Genomic DNA, 13,802 nt, shown 5'->3' with positions numbered 1-13,802 from the left:
GGAATTTCCTGCACATAGTTTATCTAATGAGTTAGCAAACCTAATTCAGAACTTATTTCTTTGAAGCAATTCAATAACTCTACATTCTCACAACTGCATCCTCACTATGAACATACAGACTAAGACTCCATGATGCAACTAATCCATAAAAACTAAGGACTCCTTTAAGGACCACAGAAAATACAGCTGTCACAAGGTTGGTCTTTCTTGACAAGTATTAGAACCCTTAGAAAGATGCTATTAAAGCCTTCTGGCTCCCCCAAGCTAGACACAGCTCATTAATTACATCTCAAATAATTGTGAGAAGTCTCATTCCACATTTTGAAATGGAGGAAAAGTGAAGGCTGAAAAAACAGTTCATGTTGCGTATCTTGTGGAAGTTTTATAGTGCAAAACCAGAAAGATTTCACAGCATTTGTTGGCTTCTTTGGAACTGGTCCCACTGGTCCGTTGTTTTAAAAGGGTGTTGAGGTCCTTTGAGAAGAATGATGAAAAAAGAAGAGTAAAATCTATCCTCAGAGTCTGGCCCAAAAGCAGACTGTTTTGGCTGAGCAGAAAAGATATTCAGAACACCCCCCTTTTCTCCAAAAATACATTCTTATATTTTTACTTCCAAACAAAAAAATGCAGTCCTTAATTTTACATTCCCTGTAGCATTATCTAAAGGTGGTTTTTTTTTTCATGAAGAGCAGATTACACCATAGTGTATAGCACTACACCATAGTATTAGGGCTGCAAAAATTCTGTCAGTGAGAATGGAGCTGCAGAGGCAGAGATACCAGGAGCAGGCAACTCTGCACAGGAATGTCAGTTGCCACAACCAGGGATCCAGTTAGAGAGACCTTTTTATTAACTGCAAGTCATTCAAACCCTGATTTCCTTGTTCTGAGCAGTCATTTCTGAATCCCTCCCAAGCCCAAACCTCTTGTCATCATAGAGACAGCCCATCCATTCTACCCTCCCTCCTTTGGTTCTCCATTCCTCTCAAATCCACTCCCCCCATATCATCTCCAGCTCCAGTCTCCACCGCTTTTGCCTGCAACAACCTGCCTGCTTAAGAGCATTTTTGCTCTTTCCAAGCCCTTCTGTCCTTCCTCTTGTCCCATACCAGGAGCACCCCAACTCAGAATCCCTACGTACACCCTCAGGTCAACACGGCCCTATGCTAGCACTCTGAGGCACCATTGCTGCGCCATCCCTCCCGTTGATTTTCCCCACCACTGTGTGCCCCCATGAAGTGCAGCTGAACCTGCCCCTTTGCAAGGGGATTCACCTCTTCTTTGGCTTGCCTGTCTGCCATTCTTTCCAGGTTTTCAGTATTGTGGGCACAGGTTGCACATAAAAATCCACGTGAACAGGACTTCAAGGGCAGAAAACAGAGGAACTGTCCAAGGGAAAAAGAAGTCAGATTTACGGTGTCTCTATAGACAGTTTTTTGATCAGGAGTGATTAAATATGATCAAGTTGAGGTCAAAATCAGCTCTTTTTTTCCTAAAGAAGGGGAGGGACTAGGAAACTAAGGATAGAGTATTACTCTGTACACTTTCACAAAAAACTATTTTTAGTTTAGGGAGATTAAGTGTACATAGTACTTCATTCCAGAAATTTTTGATTAAGCTGTTAACCCAATTTGGAATTAGTAATTTAGGCATTTAGTACAGCTGATCATTCTAATTAATGTCGTGCAATGAACTGAGTTTCTACCTTTTGATCCTGGGTGTCTGTTGTGATGTGGTCCGTTTCCCCGTCCTCTAGCTCTCCCATCTTCACAAGATTGACTTCAATGGTACCAACTGTCCTTCCACCATCAGAAGTCCTGGAAAAAAATCCCCATGACATTGGGTCACCTGCAGCATCTCACTCCTTCAGTACAAATATTGTCAGTAAACATTTAGCCTCCTCTCCATTCTGTATAGCTGCAGTCACGTGTGTTGAACTCGTTATTTACAATCATAAAGCAAATGTTAACAATAAGGCACATTGTATTTTCTCCAAATTCTTTATGGCAATGAAAGTTTTCATCATGAAACTGAGCATGGGTAAGTGCCATAAATGGTGGAAGAACCCACAAACATTGCCAAGTTTGCATTCTAGACATTATTCTGTCTGTAGACGGTCAGAGAAAGGGCTGTAACATATTGCACCAATACCCCACTTTTGACCTGCAACCTCACTGCACAGTACACTGCTTTGTTTCCTAACATAATCTATGAAGAAAGGATATGCTCAGTATATTAATAAACATCCTGCTAAACCAAAATAATGAAACTAATCTGAATATCACTTTTCCTTTTGTAGTCCCTCCACGGAGTAATTACTCAGAATCAGTCCCATTTCTTTAACTATGTGGGAGAAGATAATATAGTTCCAGGTGAATTCCTTTATTATCATCTCCGCAAATAGTTTACTTCCAGTCAGGCAAAAATAAATAGCAATTCTGATTTACATCTCCAAAGAGTACTGCTAACTCCCTTTTGGAAGAAACAAGGGTTTAAACTCCAAAAAGATACTGAATGCTTTTTCAGCTTTCACCGGTAGCAAAACACCAAGGTTAATGGCCCAGTCTATCTCCCCTGGCTTATTCTGCACAGCTGGATTTTAGGAAAGGAAGGAAAGAAGGGTAACAGATCATTTAATAATAATAAGGAAAGTATAACAACAGCCACCAAGCAAAAATCAGCAAAAGGAAATGACGGGAATAAGTTTAGCAGAACTGCAAAAGCACAGGGAGGAAGAACGAAAACAAATGGGTTTGGGGCAATACTGTGTATAACCTCAGAAGTGAAGATAAAAAGTGATGAAGCAGGACAAAGGAATACATAGAAGAGGGACTAGAGGGCTGGCAATAAAAAAAAGAAAAAATTACTTTCAGAAACTGTAATATTAGAAAAAAGTGTTTGCATTAAAAACTGCCACATTCCTAGGGCAATCCTCGCTGCAGGAAAACATCAAAACCCTCTTCAACACAGACACCCTTCCAGAACTTCAAAAAATAGTCCTCACATTATATTAGTAAAGGAAGGAAAAATCCCCCAAAAAACACCCTTCTCCTCAATTCCACCAACCAGGAGAAAGACAGCAGTCCGAGCGCCGGCCCGCTGGTACACCCGCGTGCACGGTGTGGCACTACGTGGAGGTACCGCCCCGGGGCCGCTGGCGCAGTACGGCCCGGTGAGACAACTCCTGCTGCCCCTCAGGCGCTGGGAGCCCCCGAGCAGCACCGCGTCGACAAGCATCGTCTCCCGCTCCCAAGGCAGGGCGGGCCCAGGTCGGCTTTGCCCTGCTGCCTTCTGCCGTGCGCAGGCTTTCCCAGAGTGCTTGCTCACGCCCCAGGCGGGAGGACCCCGTCTCTGCGTTGAGCTCTCACAATTTTACATAATCCGTATTTCTGCATGCAGTATAAGGCCTTAATTAAGTCAGAGTATGCCAGCTCTTTACGCTGACTGAAGTTAAGCGCATACATTAGTCTTCTCAGGCATGGATACTTATTTATCATGCTAAATCAAAACTTTCAATTTTTACAGTAAAGTCTCAAAATATAGCTACCCCCAAGCTTCAAATTTAAATAATTACTTTGGTTGCAAACCATTATGCTTTAATATGAGACTCAGTAGAATACACTCATCTTGCAACTATACTAATTAAATATGTTCTTGTATAAAAGCTTGCAAAATACACATAATTCTTCATATTTTACATGTGTCACTACTTCATTTGCTCTAAGCCAAATTCATTACTGACAATAAAATAAAGGAACAATTAGAAATTAACCAATTCCAGATAACCTTGCAACCAAAGAAGGCTATGTTAATTAACAAAGTATACAAAAGAAAAGTAACGAGGAAGAAGGGTTCAATGTCCAAAGGGTGTTTATGAGCAAAAATACATAATAATTTTGAAATGCATGAGAACAACTTAAGTGCCTTCTGAATGAAGAACATTCCCCTGCGTTGCTACCGCTTAGTGGTTTGACTTCATTCATTTTCTCCTTCCTGTGTCAAACCAGCACGCAAACTAGGCTACCTCAACAAATAGACTACAGCATTGTCAAGGGGAAAGGGAATACAACAGACATTAGCAAATCACATATACCTTTAAAAATCAGAGTGAATGTGTGGCTATGAGACTGAAAGTTTTTCAACAGCTTAACATGTCCCGATCAAAATGTCAAGTGGACAACCTCATTACTAGGCTGACTTAAATACGCAACAGCACTTTGCTGTTATCCTGGTCTGAGAGGAAAACGTTGCATTCATTTGACTTCCAGAAGTAAAATCCTACCCATCCTTTTTTAGGGAACACATTTTTCTAATGCCAAAGAGACCTGCAAGTCTTGAGACTGACCTACATAAAACAGATCTGATTTAAATTACATGAGGGTAAATTAAGAGTATAAACAAATGTAGAATAAAACAGAGCTCAATTTGCAAATGAACTGATACAAGCCAATGAGGCATGTTGCTCAAGTAAAACAAAAAATGGAACTGCCAGTCATGCTTTCTCAGTCCTTGTCTCCCTTTCTTTAGAACACTAAATATTCCCCCTCATTGCTGTTATTAGAGGCTTGGACTCAGTATGGCCGTGAGCACTGCATTGCTTGCCTGCACAAGTAGCAATATGTATTTGGAAGCTTTCTCCATACACGTTTAAAAAATATGATTGATCTAATTTTACTTTATATCAATTTTTTTCAGTGATTTTCTTCCCAAAATCACTCCTGTTCTGGTCTAATACATATGTAATATTACAGTCTGAAACATGCAGTATCTGCAAGAGAAGGTAATGCAACATAATAAAACTAAACAGTGGGACCATTGCATTGCAGTTGTACTCCTTCCTCCATTTCTCTTATCTTCCCGCATGGAAATATGAAAACACAAGTTAAAAAGAAAAAAACCCAAAGTTTCCTTTGAATGCTACAGGCACAGAAATCAACAAAGAGCTATATAAATGTCCAGGGAGAAACTGTCATTAGCTGTGTCAGACACTGTGAATTTAAAATACCACTGGTGCATGCGAGTCTTCAAACAACAGACATGTCACGCATTTAAAACTTTCAAGCAACATCATGAGATTAAAATTTTGCATGAAAGAAAATTAAAAGTGAGAAACAGAAGTGATGCAGTGGGAAAAATAAAAAAAGCCTAGTGATCACACTTAAATAAGATAAAAACCTATATTATTTTACTTTGCACTAACAGAAACGGTATTGTGCACGCACACACATATAGGTATACACTTCATGCCATTTGCCTGGACAAGAGAATCTCACACATACACACTGCTCAACAGAGCATCAGGAGAATAATTAATTGGTTTTGAGATACTTAATAATGCATTAGGATAGAATCAGATTATTTGCTGTAGTTTAATAAAGCTGAAAAGCGCACTCTGCACTCATATGGTGCAATGGAGACTGTCCCTGCATCAAATTGCTTACAGTCATGAGACAAGATACTATAGACCCACGGGACAAAGGATTGCACCTTGACAAACCTGCATAGGGACAGTGGGAAGGGGGAATACAGCAATAAGAATAAAAAAAGTGTCAATGTGAAGAAGCCCTTACATGGCTCAAACTCTAGCTGGCTTATGGAGTTGGAAAATTGCTGATTTTTTTTTTAGCAGCCTGGGACAAGGAGCACCGATCGCTTGATATCTGTCCACAGAGCATCTGCATTTGGAATATGACCATCATGGTTTAGTGGGATGGGGGAGAGAATCGGAAGAGTGAAAGTGAGAAAACGCGTGGGTTGAGATAAAGACAGTTTAATAGGTAAAGCAAAAGCCACGCACACAAGCAAAGCAAAGCAAGGAATTCATTCACTGCTTCCCACCGGCAGGCAGGTGTTCAGCCATCCCCAGGAAAGCAGGGCTCCATCACGCCTAACGGTTATTTGGGAAGACAAACACCATCACTCCGAACGTCCCCCCCTTCCTTCTTCTTCCCCCAGCTTTTATTGCTGAGCACAACGTCATATGGTGTGGAATATCCCTTTGGTCAGTTGGGGTCAGCTGTCCTGGCTGTGTCCCCTCCCAACTTCTTGTGCACCCCCAGCCTCCTCGCTGGTGGGGTGGGGTGAGAGGCAGAAAAGGCCTTGACTCTGTGTCAGCACTGCTCAGCAGTAACTAAAACATCCCTGTGTTATCAACACTGTTTCCAGCACAAATCCAAACCACAGCCCCATACTAGCTACTATGGAAAAAATTAACTCTGCCAGCCAAAACCAGCACCATGACCACTGAAAAGGAGACAGTGTTAGAAGAGTGATTCCTAAACCAGATTTAGGATCCGGTGTCATAGGATGCAGGCTTCGGCAGAAAAGCTGGCAATGTTTCAGTCTAACCCTAACTGTTCAGTCCAACGTGACTGCATACTGCAGGGCTCACTCCACCTACCACAGCCATAATCCTGTGACAGTCCACACTCACCTAAGCTGGAGTCACCAAGGACCCATCTTTTGATGAACCTTGCGGAGATGATTGAGTGAAACAGCATGTTTTGAACTTTAAAAAAAATACTTCTATCAGTGTTAAAAGCAACATTGTTGTTCTGCTCGCTGAGCCAAACCCAGAGACTTTTGAAACTGTCATGAAATCTGCTCAGGTTTAAAGCCACAATTACTTACTAATGCTTCTAATATTAATTTAAAGTTTATTATACACATGGATTTCCTTACCATCCCAAGTCCTTAAGGATCACCAGGTCAGTATCCGTTCCCTCGAACGTGAGGGAAGGAGCTAGCCAGCACCATCACGAGCGGCAGGAATACATGCCCACCTTAACACTTCTGGCGATAAAAGGTTGACCCAGGCATCCAGAGAGAAAGAAGGTAACAAGCTAGCGGTGGAAAAGCAAGTGAGTTGGATGGACTGAGAATAGCAGCCATTTGCCTCCAATGCTGTTCTCATCAAGTCTCATTGCTGCATGTTGCACATGCAAATTTAGGCCTGCTAATTGGTTCCCATGGCCATACCTTTCTTCCAAAGAAAAATGGCTCAAGAACACAAAGAAAGAGAAGCAGACTGTGTATTTGCATAGCTATGTTAATTATATATGACAAAGTGAGTGACTGCCTGAAAAGTGAACTGCATGACTTTCAGTCTAGCAGGCAGCCCCTTTCTCCAATGCATAATACACAATAAATGCGATTAGTACAGACTAACGTACAGATTGTCATAAAAGAATTTTCTCCACTGATGCAATATATTTTGAAATACGCAAGCACAAAACTATTGTACTTGGATAGAAACGTTTATTCTGTGAATTCACAGTGGAGCCTACTGCAATCAATGCCATTTTTAAACAAGTCCACTGGTAAATAACATTCTGTTGCATTCTGAGGTAAATAAACAAAGTTTTGTGGCGTTCAATTCCTTCTCAGTTTTCACGATTTCAATGTACTGTTGGTTAAGCTTCATGTCAAAACAAGTTTCACCTCAACTGTAAGGGAGATTTGCCTGGCTTATAAAACCAAGCCATTGTTCACCTGCTTCCTGGGGTGGATGACATGACATGAAGCAGCCAAGAAACAATTTCAGGACAGAGACCAAGTAAAACTAGTTGTAGGCAGACTTGTACTGAATTCTAATAGGGAAAAGCAGCTAAATATATAGTACTTTATAGTCATCATTTGCTAAGGGAGTTATATGTACATAAACAACTGTAAAAATTAGTGTGCTGCTTTCAAAATCTCTCTAGTTAGTTAAACATTGTTAATGTAACTACTACTGAAGTGCAGTTACGTGTGTTCTGGCCCACTGAACTACAAGGTGCTTGGAGGAAAGCGTTAGGAGGGAGGGAAGTTGGGAGGACATTCTTTAATGGAGTCTTGGAGTTATTTTTTTGAACTTTCCAAAAATAACTATGGTTTATCTCCTTTATTTAAAGGAAATAGGTTCGGTCCTGCCCAAGATTAATGAAAATAAGACAGCTAAAAAAAGCAGATTGATAGACAAATAGATATTGTCCAAGAGGTCAAGTACAGCCACACGTTTAAAGAAAGTCTGTATAGTACACAACTGACAGACATCCACAGGCACATTCTCTCAGATAATCCGTATAATCCATGCGCTCCATCCTAGTTCTTGTTTTTGTACGGTTAGCTCCATCACTATAAAGTTCCCGCTTACAGGGGCCAAAGGATCCGAGTGGTATTGATATTACCCTAGTTTCATACTGAAGTACCCTACTTACGCTTTTGTACTGTCTACTAAGAGGAGCATCTCAGACAGGTGGACCTTATTTTTACAAAGAGCACAAAAGAGCACTATTATCTTTTTCCTCTGCTGCTTCTTCCATGTAACTTACTGGAAATCATACCAAAATCACCTAAGCTAAAGAGGACCTTCCTGGAAACAGGGCAAGCTACCACCACAGGGGAAGCAGCTAATGGAAGTACTAATTGCTACCCCTTTACAAAAGGCCACAGACCTCAACCAAGCAAAAAAACCACATTACGCTGTTCTTAAAAGAAAGGCATGGCAAAAATATCATCTAAACTGAACTTAAAATGTAAATCAACTACAAAAAAAAGTCAGTATTAAATACTAAATTAGCAATCAGTATACCTAACTCTCATTTACAGAGAAAAAAGGATGTATGCTTGCTTTTTTTTCTTAAATTGGATACACTACAACTTATAGTCAATATTATTAAGAAATATTCTGCTACTGAATATGGCTTTTGTTTTATTCAACAGCCCATTTTATCCTGTTCATGATCACAACCCTATGAGAAAGCTGGAAGCAAGTGGCATTGCACTACCATTGCAAAATGAAACACTCACATCTACAGAAGGCATTTCTGTTTTTATAAATTTCATATTGGAAACTGCAATCCCAAGTCTCTAGTAACTAAATTCCTCTGCCAACATCAGTTGTATACATTGTCAGCATCGAAGCAATTCTACAAACTGACTTGTTCAGGTTTTGATGATTAGATATAGGTGCACACATCTACAATAAACACTCAGCCATCAGTTTAGGGCACCTTTATAGAGAAGAAAGGACAATCAAAATAAAACCTTATTTTGCAGAGGTTTTGTAACTTGTGTCCCTAATCACTATTAGGTACAATGGGGAAAGGGAAAAAGTAGAGCACAGTTTGTCAACAGTAAGGAATTGTAGATGTATGCCAGCCCTCCACAAAATAACTGAGAAAAATACAGAATATTCCTTTAAAAACACTTTTATATTGTTACATTGTACCTCAGAAAGACGATTACAAGACATAAAAACTGAAAAAAGCAGTGAAAAAGTAACCAGATTCTATAATTACACCAATATTTACAGGGCACACGACAGAGCTATTTCCGGATCCTTAAATCTCTACTTCAGATGTAACAAAGGAGTATCTCAATCACAGGCACTCCCTGGTAAACTCCCATCCAAAGTATATCAACAAGAACTAAATAGAATTGCATGCTCTGGCAAGGCCCTCGGTATATCCCCTATCCTCCTGAGGCGTACTAATATAACAGGGCAATTAGAGGAAAGCAAGTTTAGATTACTAGACTGCTCTGGTTAAACTGCCATTGAAGAAATGTGGATAATTTCTACTGATTTTGTGCTGCTGAATAGCCATAATCAGGAAACAATCCCACATTTAAAAGGTTAGGATTTTTTCTTAAAAAAAAAAAAATCCAACCAACTAAAACCTACCATTTAATGTATCTGCAAATGAATTTGAATTGGTTTAATATTTGTCTTCTAGTGTTAGCTGCACAAAGAAGACATACAAGACTAAAAATATTAATTAAAAGCAAATCTGAAAAGGCGTAGAGGTTCAGCTGAAACTAACCTGGCAGTCTGTCATCAATTGCTTATTAGTTATCCATCTGAACTTTGTTTACAAATCAGATGGGTTAGATACAAAATATTTATTCTTTTCAAAGTTTCCCGAAACTTTACATTCTGTCAATTATTATGGCACCTGTCAGAGGCATTCTTTCAGATCAAGTTTTCAATATATCAACCAGAGAGGCAAAGTTTGTCCCGAACAACTTGAGACAACTTGAAATTCTGTAAGAACAGATTTACAAACACTTAAGTTGGTATTTGTTTATCTAGCCATACATTTCTGTAGAGTAGTCAGTTCATATTTTATCTGATCGGTTTTGTTTGGTAGAAAACAAAGTTATCTGCTTGTTAGGCATGGCATTTTCTGTGTTTGGGAGAAATTAAAATCAAGGCATTTTGTTAACTTTGCCCTGTAAACTACACACACGTGTGCAACTACTATTGTTATAATAGGAAGGCAGGTGCAGTAATAAAACCAAAATACTTCAAGAAGTTTCTGTTTCAAAAAAAAAAAAATGCAGTGTCCTTGACATAGTGACAGTACCACAACATCACTGAATGGGTCGTAATTTGGGCCTTCAGCCAAATCAAGGCTGGCTTCACGTGCACAGGATAAAGAATGTAACACAACTTTTCTACAGCACCTACATACAATATCCCAGGCAGAACATATAGCAGTGTCTCAGTTTTCCTAGTCACAGCTTCTCTCCTCCTAAAGTTTTGCCTATGTAGAAACACGGTGAGTTTGGGTAGTTGCTCTGTGAAGCTTACCTGTACCTACCCAGTAATCCCAAATAAGCCTCCATCGTGCTTGCAAAAATCAGCTCAACAAAATCCCTGCACTATATAAAGTCCAATGAATTCTTTCTGAAAATCACCACCTAAAAGGTTTCTCCTAACCTTCAAAAAGTTCTGATTTGTATCTCGATTCATCTTAAGCCATGCAAGTCAGTAGCAGGGGTGAAAAGTAAATTTTTTTCTTCAGTGCACAGCTTTAAGAAATATCTGTTCAGCCCAGCCCTAGTTTTTGAACACTGGCTCTGACTCTCCTGCAGCTCTGTACCCCGTGTCACTAATTAGAGTTGTACAACACCCCCCAAATGCCATTTGAGTTTGGCCACATGTAACAATGAGTTTAGGAGACTGCAACCGATTCCACATGAGAGAAGCCCCGAGTCATTAGGTCCACCATCTTTAAATATGCCTAGTAACCAAACCAGCAAACTGTTAATTCTTTAAACCACACACATCAAATGAAACTGAAAACCTTATGCTGCTTTCTAAAGGAAACTTTGAAAGAACATCCCCTATTTCAAGTTCCTGCAACTCTTCCATAGATTATCATACCAAAAAATTACTAACCTTTTCTAATCTGACACATGGCAAGCTCCAGCTTAAAGAATTGGTATTTCATGTTGATATTCCATTTTGACTTTGTGCACGGTAGAAATAGAAGCACTTCAAGTTAACATCTACTATACCTGAAGTAATACGGGGTTTCAAACACAGTCAAGCAGCAATCATCAAATGCCACGGGACATTAATTCAACATGGTTTACAATAGAGGAAAACACTTACCTGAGGGTAAGGGTCAACTGTTGCTCCTTTGACTTTACCAAGTCTCCTACTCTAAAAGTTGTACAGCCCAGGAAGCTTCGCTACAAAACAAAGCAGAAAGAAAAGATAACATCTCTATTAATTTTTGAAGTTTTAATTGTTACTTTTTTTGGTCTCACACTTGGAAATCTTTCTTTGGTACCTAGAAAAAGATTTCATTCCAATATACTAGTTTGACACACTATCCAGTAGACATTTTTAATGCATCTGTAGCATGATTATTAGTAAATTGTTAAACTCTGGTTTTATGGGCAGGAACCTCTCTCTTTTTCATTGAAAACAGTTTGACAACCTGACAAAATACAGGTTGTAAAATGTACAGCCACAGGAAAATTTTTGTTCAGTACAAGCGTTTGCATTTTGGATCTTGTTTCTCCATTTCTCATTTCTAGTTTTCAGTGTTTTATCAAAGTTGTTCTTGCTATGGTTTTTCCTCAAGCCTTAGGCACTACCATCTATGTATTCCAAATATGAGTATATCTGCTAAGAAGGTATTTTTACATTGAGTTCAGCGCAAGTTTATTAATATAAATGTTGTATTCCTCAGGTTTATGGCAGTGTTTGTAAGTACTTGTTTCCTTTATTTCCATTGTAAGGTGGACTTATTCATTGCGGTAAAAGTGCAGAGAAATGTGCTAATGAAACTAGACTGTCTAAAGTTAAATTCAGCTACACCACTATATCTTTTCCTTCTATCAAAATCACCTTCACACATCATGAAGAAAATAGTGCAAAGAGGAAAACAAATTCATCTTCTTTTGCTTTTTGGTTATTTTTTTACCCTCTGATCATATCCCAGTGCACATTGCTCAAAATCTCATTTGGTCAACCTGGCCAACAGTAGCATTCTGGCCCTGGGAACAATGGGAAAGAAAATAACAGTCTACAGCCGTCTTCTATCCATTTATCTTTCAAATATACAACTCAATATCACTTGTTCTGAATAAATTATAATGAGATCATAAGATTACGTTGAATTTTTGCAAGAAAACAAACAATAAGAAGTACACAAAGTTTGTTTTTACTACATTATACTAATTTTATTCCACTGTTGGAATGGCAAAGTAAAATTCCAGGGTAAATTATACATGCTTTTGGATATACAAATTCAAGAAGAATCAAGTTGCTCTGAGTCAACACAGGCTGCATGCAGACAGCAACTTTCCCCTTCAGGGAAAAAGAAGAGAATTTGTTGCTACTGAGAACCTCCAGTAAAAAAAAAACAAAAACAAACCTGCAGCCTGCTTTCTTTCAGGAAGACCAGCTGGATTATTTTGAGTATTTGGACACTAACAATAAAGCTCTACACCAAGATGGGCTTTCTTGCACATAAAATGTACAGTTCAAATCACAATTCTCAATTTAGGTAAGCACCAACACTGGTCTCCAATTTGGTAAATTAAGTCATCAGTTATGGCACAGGCTTAGATTTCCTGTGCTTTGGTTGGCACTTAAGCAGCAAAGGAAAAAGATGCAAGCTGAGAGTCTAGGGAAGGCTGGGAAAACAGTGGATTTGGGAAGTGCTGAACAGGAAGTAAGAAAGAAAAAAAGGCCTATAGGAAATATATAGAGAAAAGTACCGCAGCCGTCCAGGCAAAGATCATGGTTAGCTTTCACTGCCAAAATGAAACACGTACTTTTACAAGAGATACGTCCAGGTGTGACACATGGTGATGCACAGCCTTGCTAGAGTGAACACACAGATAGATCTGTGTTCCTTTAGATCAGTCAACATGACAGTGTTTCTTCACTAAAACTCTATGGTGGCACGGTTATCTCAGATTAGTTATCTTCTTACAAGAGCATAACCTTCTTAGTACAATAAGAACACATTCCGCAGCACAACGTCTACATAGCAGCCTTTATTCTAGCATTTCATGGCATTTGAGTGCTTGTATTTGCAACCTAACCATTTGGAAAGAGGGAGAGGGATATTTGGAATGAAACTGATATAGCTTGGGTCACTTGAGGCTTCTTTCTGCAACACAGTAGAACTATATATCCATTTAAGAAGCCTAAATCGGAATCTTCGTATGATCAGGGCTAAGAAGCAATTACACTGCTCTCTTACACAATCTAGGAGCTTTGGTCATTGTACCCACTAACCATCTCCAAATGTCATATCTAGTTCTCCAGGGTCATGAAGTTAAAGGTGAATAATTTTATGGGCGTAAAAAAATCTATTTGTCTGTTTCATATTTTTATGCTTATTTAGAATAAAATTTTATTTACCTGACAGTGCAATTAGGAGTTATATGCAAAACTAAATGAAATTGTGAATGATCCCATGACCCAAATGAAGAGAGTTATGCTAATGTTCAAGGGGTCTAATTTCAAACAATGCTGGAGAATACTTTTTCCATACTGACTTAGATACAAATAGT

The 13,802-nt window shown here is 39.1% G+C and overlaps 1 protein-coding gene across 4 annotated transcripts in view; it reads right to left on the bottom strand.

The window, feature by feature from the left end:
- The window catches only part of INPP4B (inositol polyphosphate-4-phosphatase type II B), a 328,856-nt gene that overhangs the window by 116,048 nt on the left and 199,006 nt on the right, over window positions 1-13,802 (bottom strand). For all 4 annotated transcript variants that reach the window (XM_076337143.1, XM_076337145.1, XM_076337141.1 and 1 more), the window contains exons 10-11: window positions 11,380-11,459; window positions 1,705-1,816 (exon numbers count right to left, since the gene is read on the bottom strand). In XM_076337143.1, the coding sequence (XP_076193258.1) occupies window positions 1,705-1,816; window positions 11,380-11,459 (192 nt within the window). The remainder of the gene's footprint in view (window positions 1-1,704; window positions 1,817-11,379; window positions 11,460-13,802) is intronic.

Source organism: Aptenodytes patagonicus, chromosome 4 (genome assembly GCF_965638725.1).
Source record: "Aptenodytes patagonicus chromosome 4, bAptPat1.pri.cur, whole genome shotgun sequence".
NCBI lineage: Eukaryota > Metazoa > Chordata > Aves > Sphenisciformes > Spheniscidae > Aptenodytes > Aptenodytes patagonicus.
The sequence above is the reverse complement of the archived record's forward strand: the minus strand, read 5'-3'. Positions and strand labels throughout refer to the sequence as shown.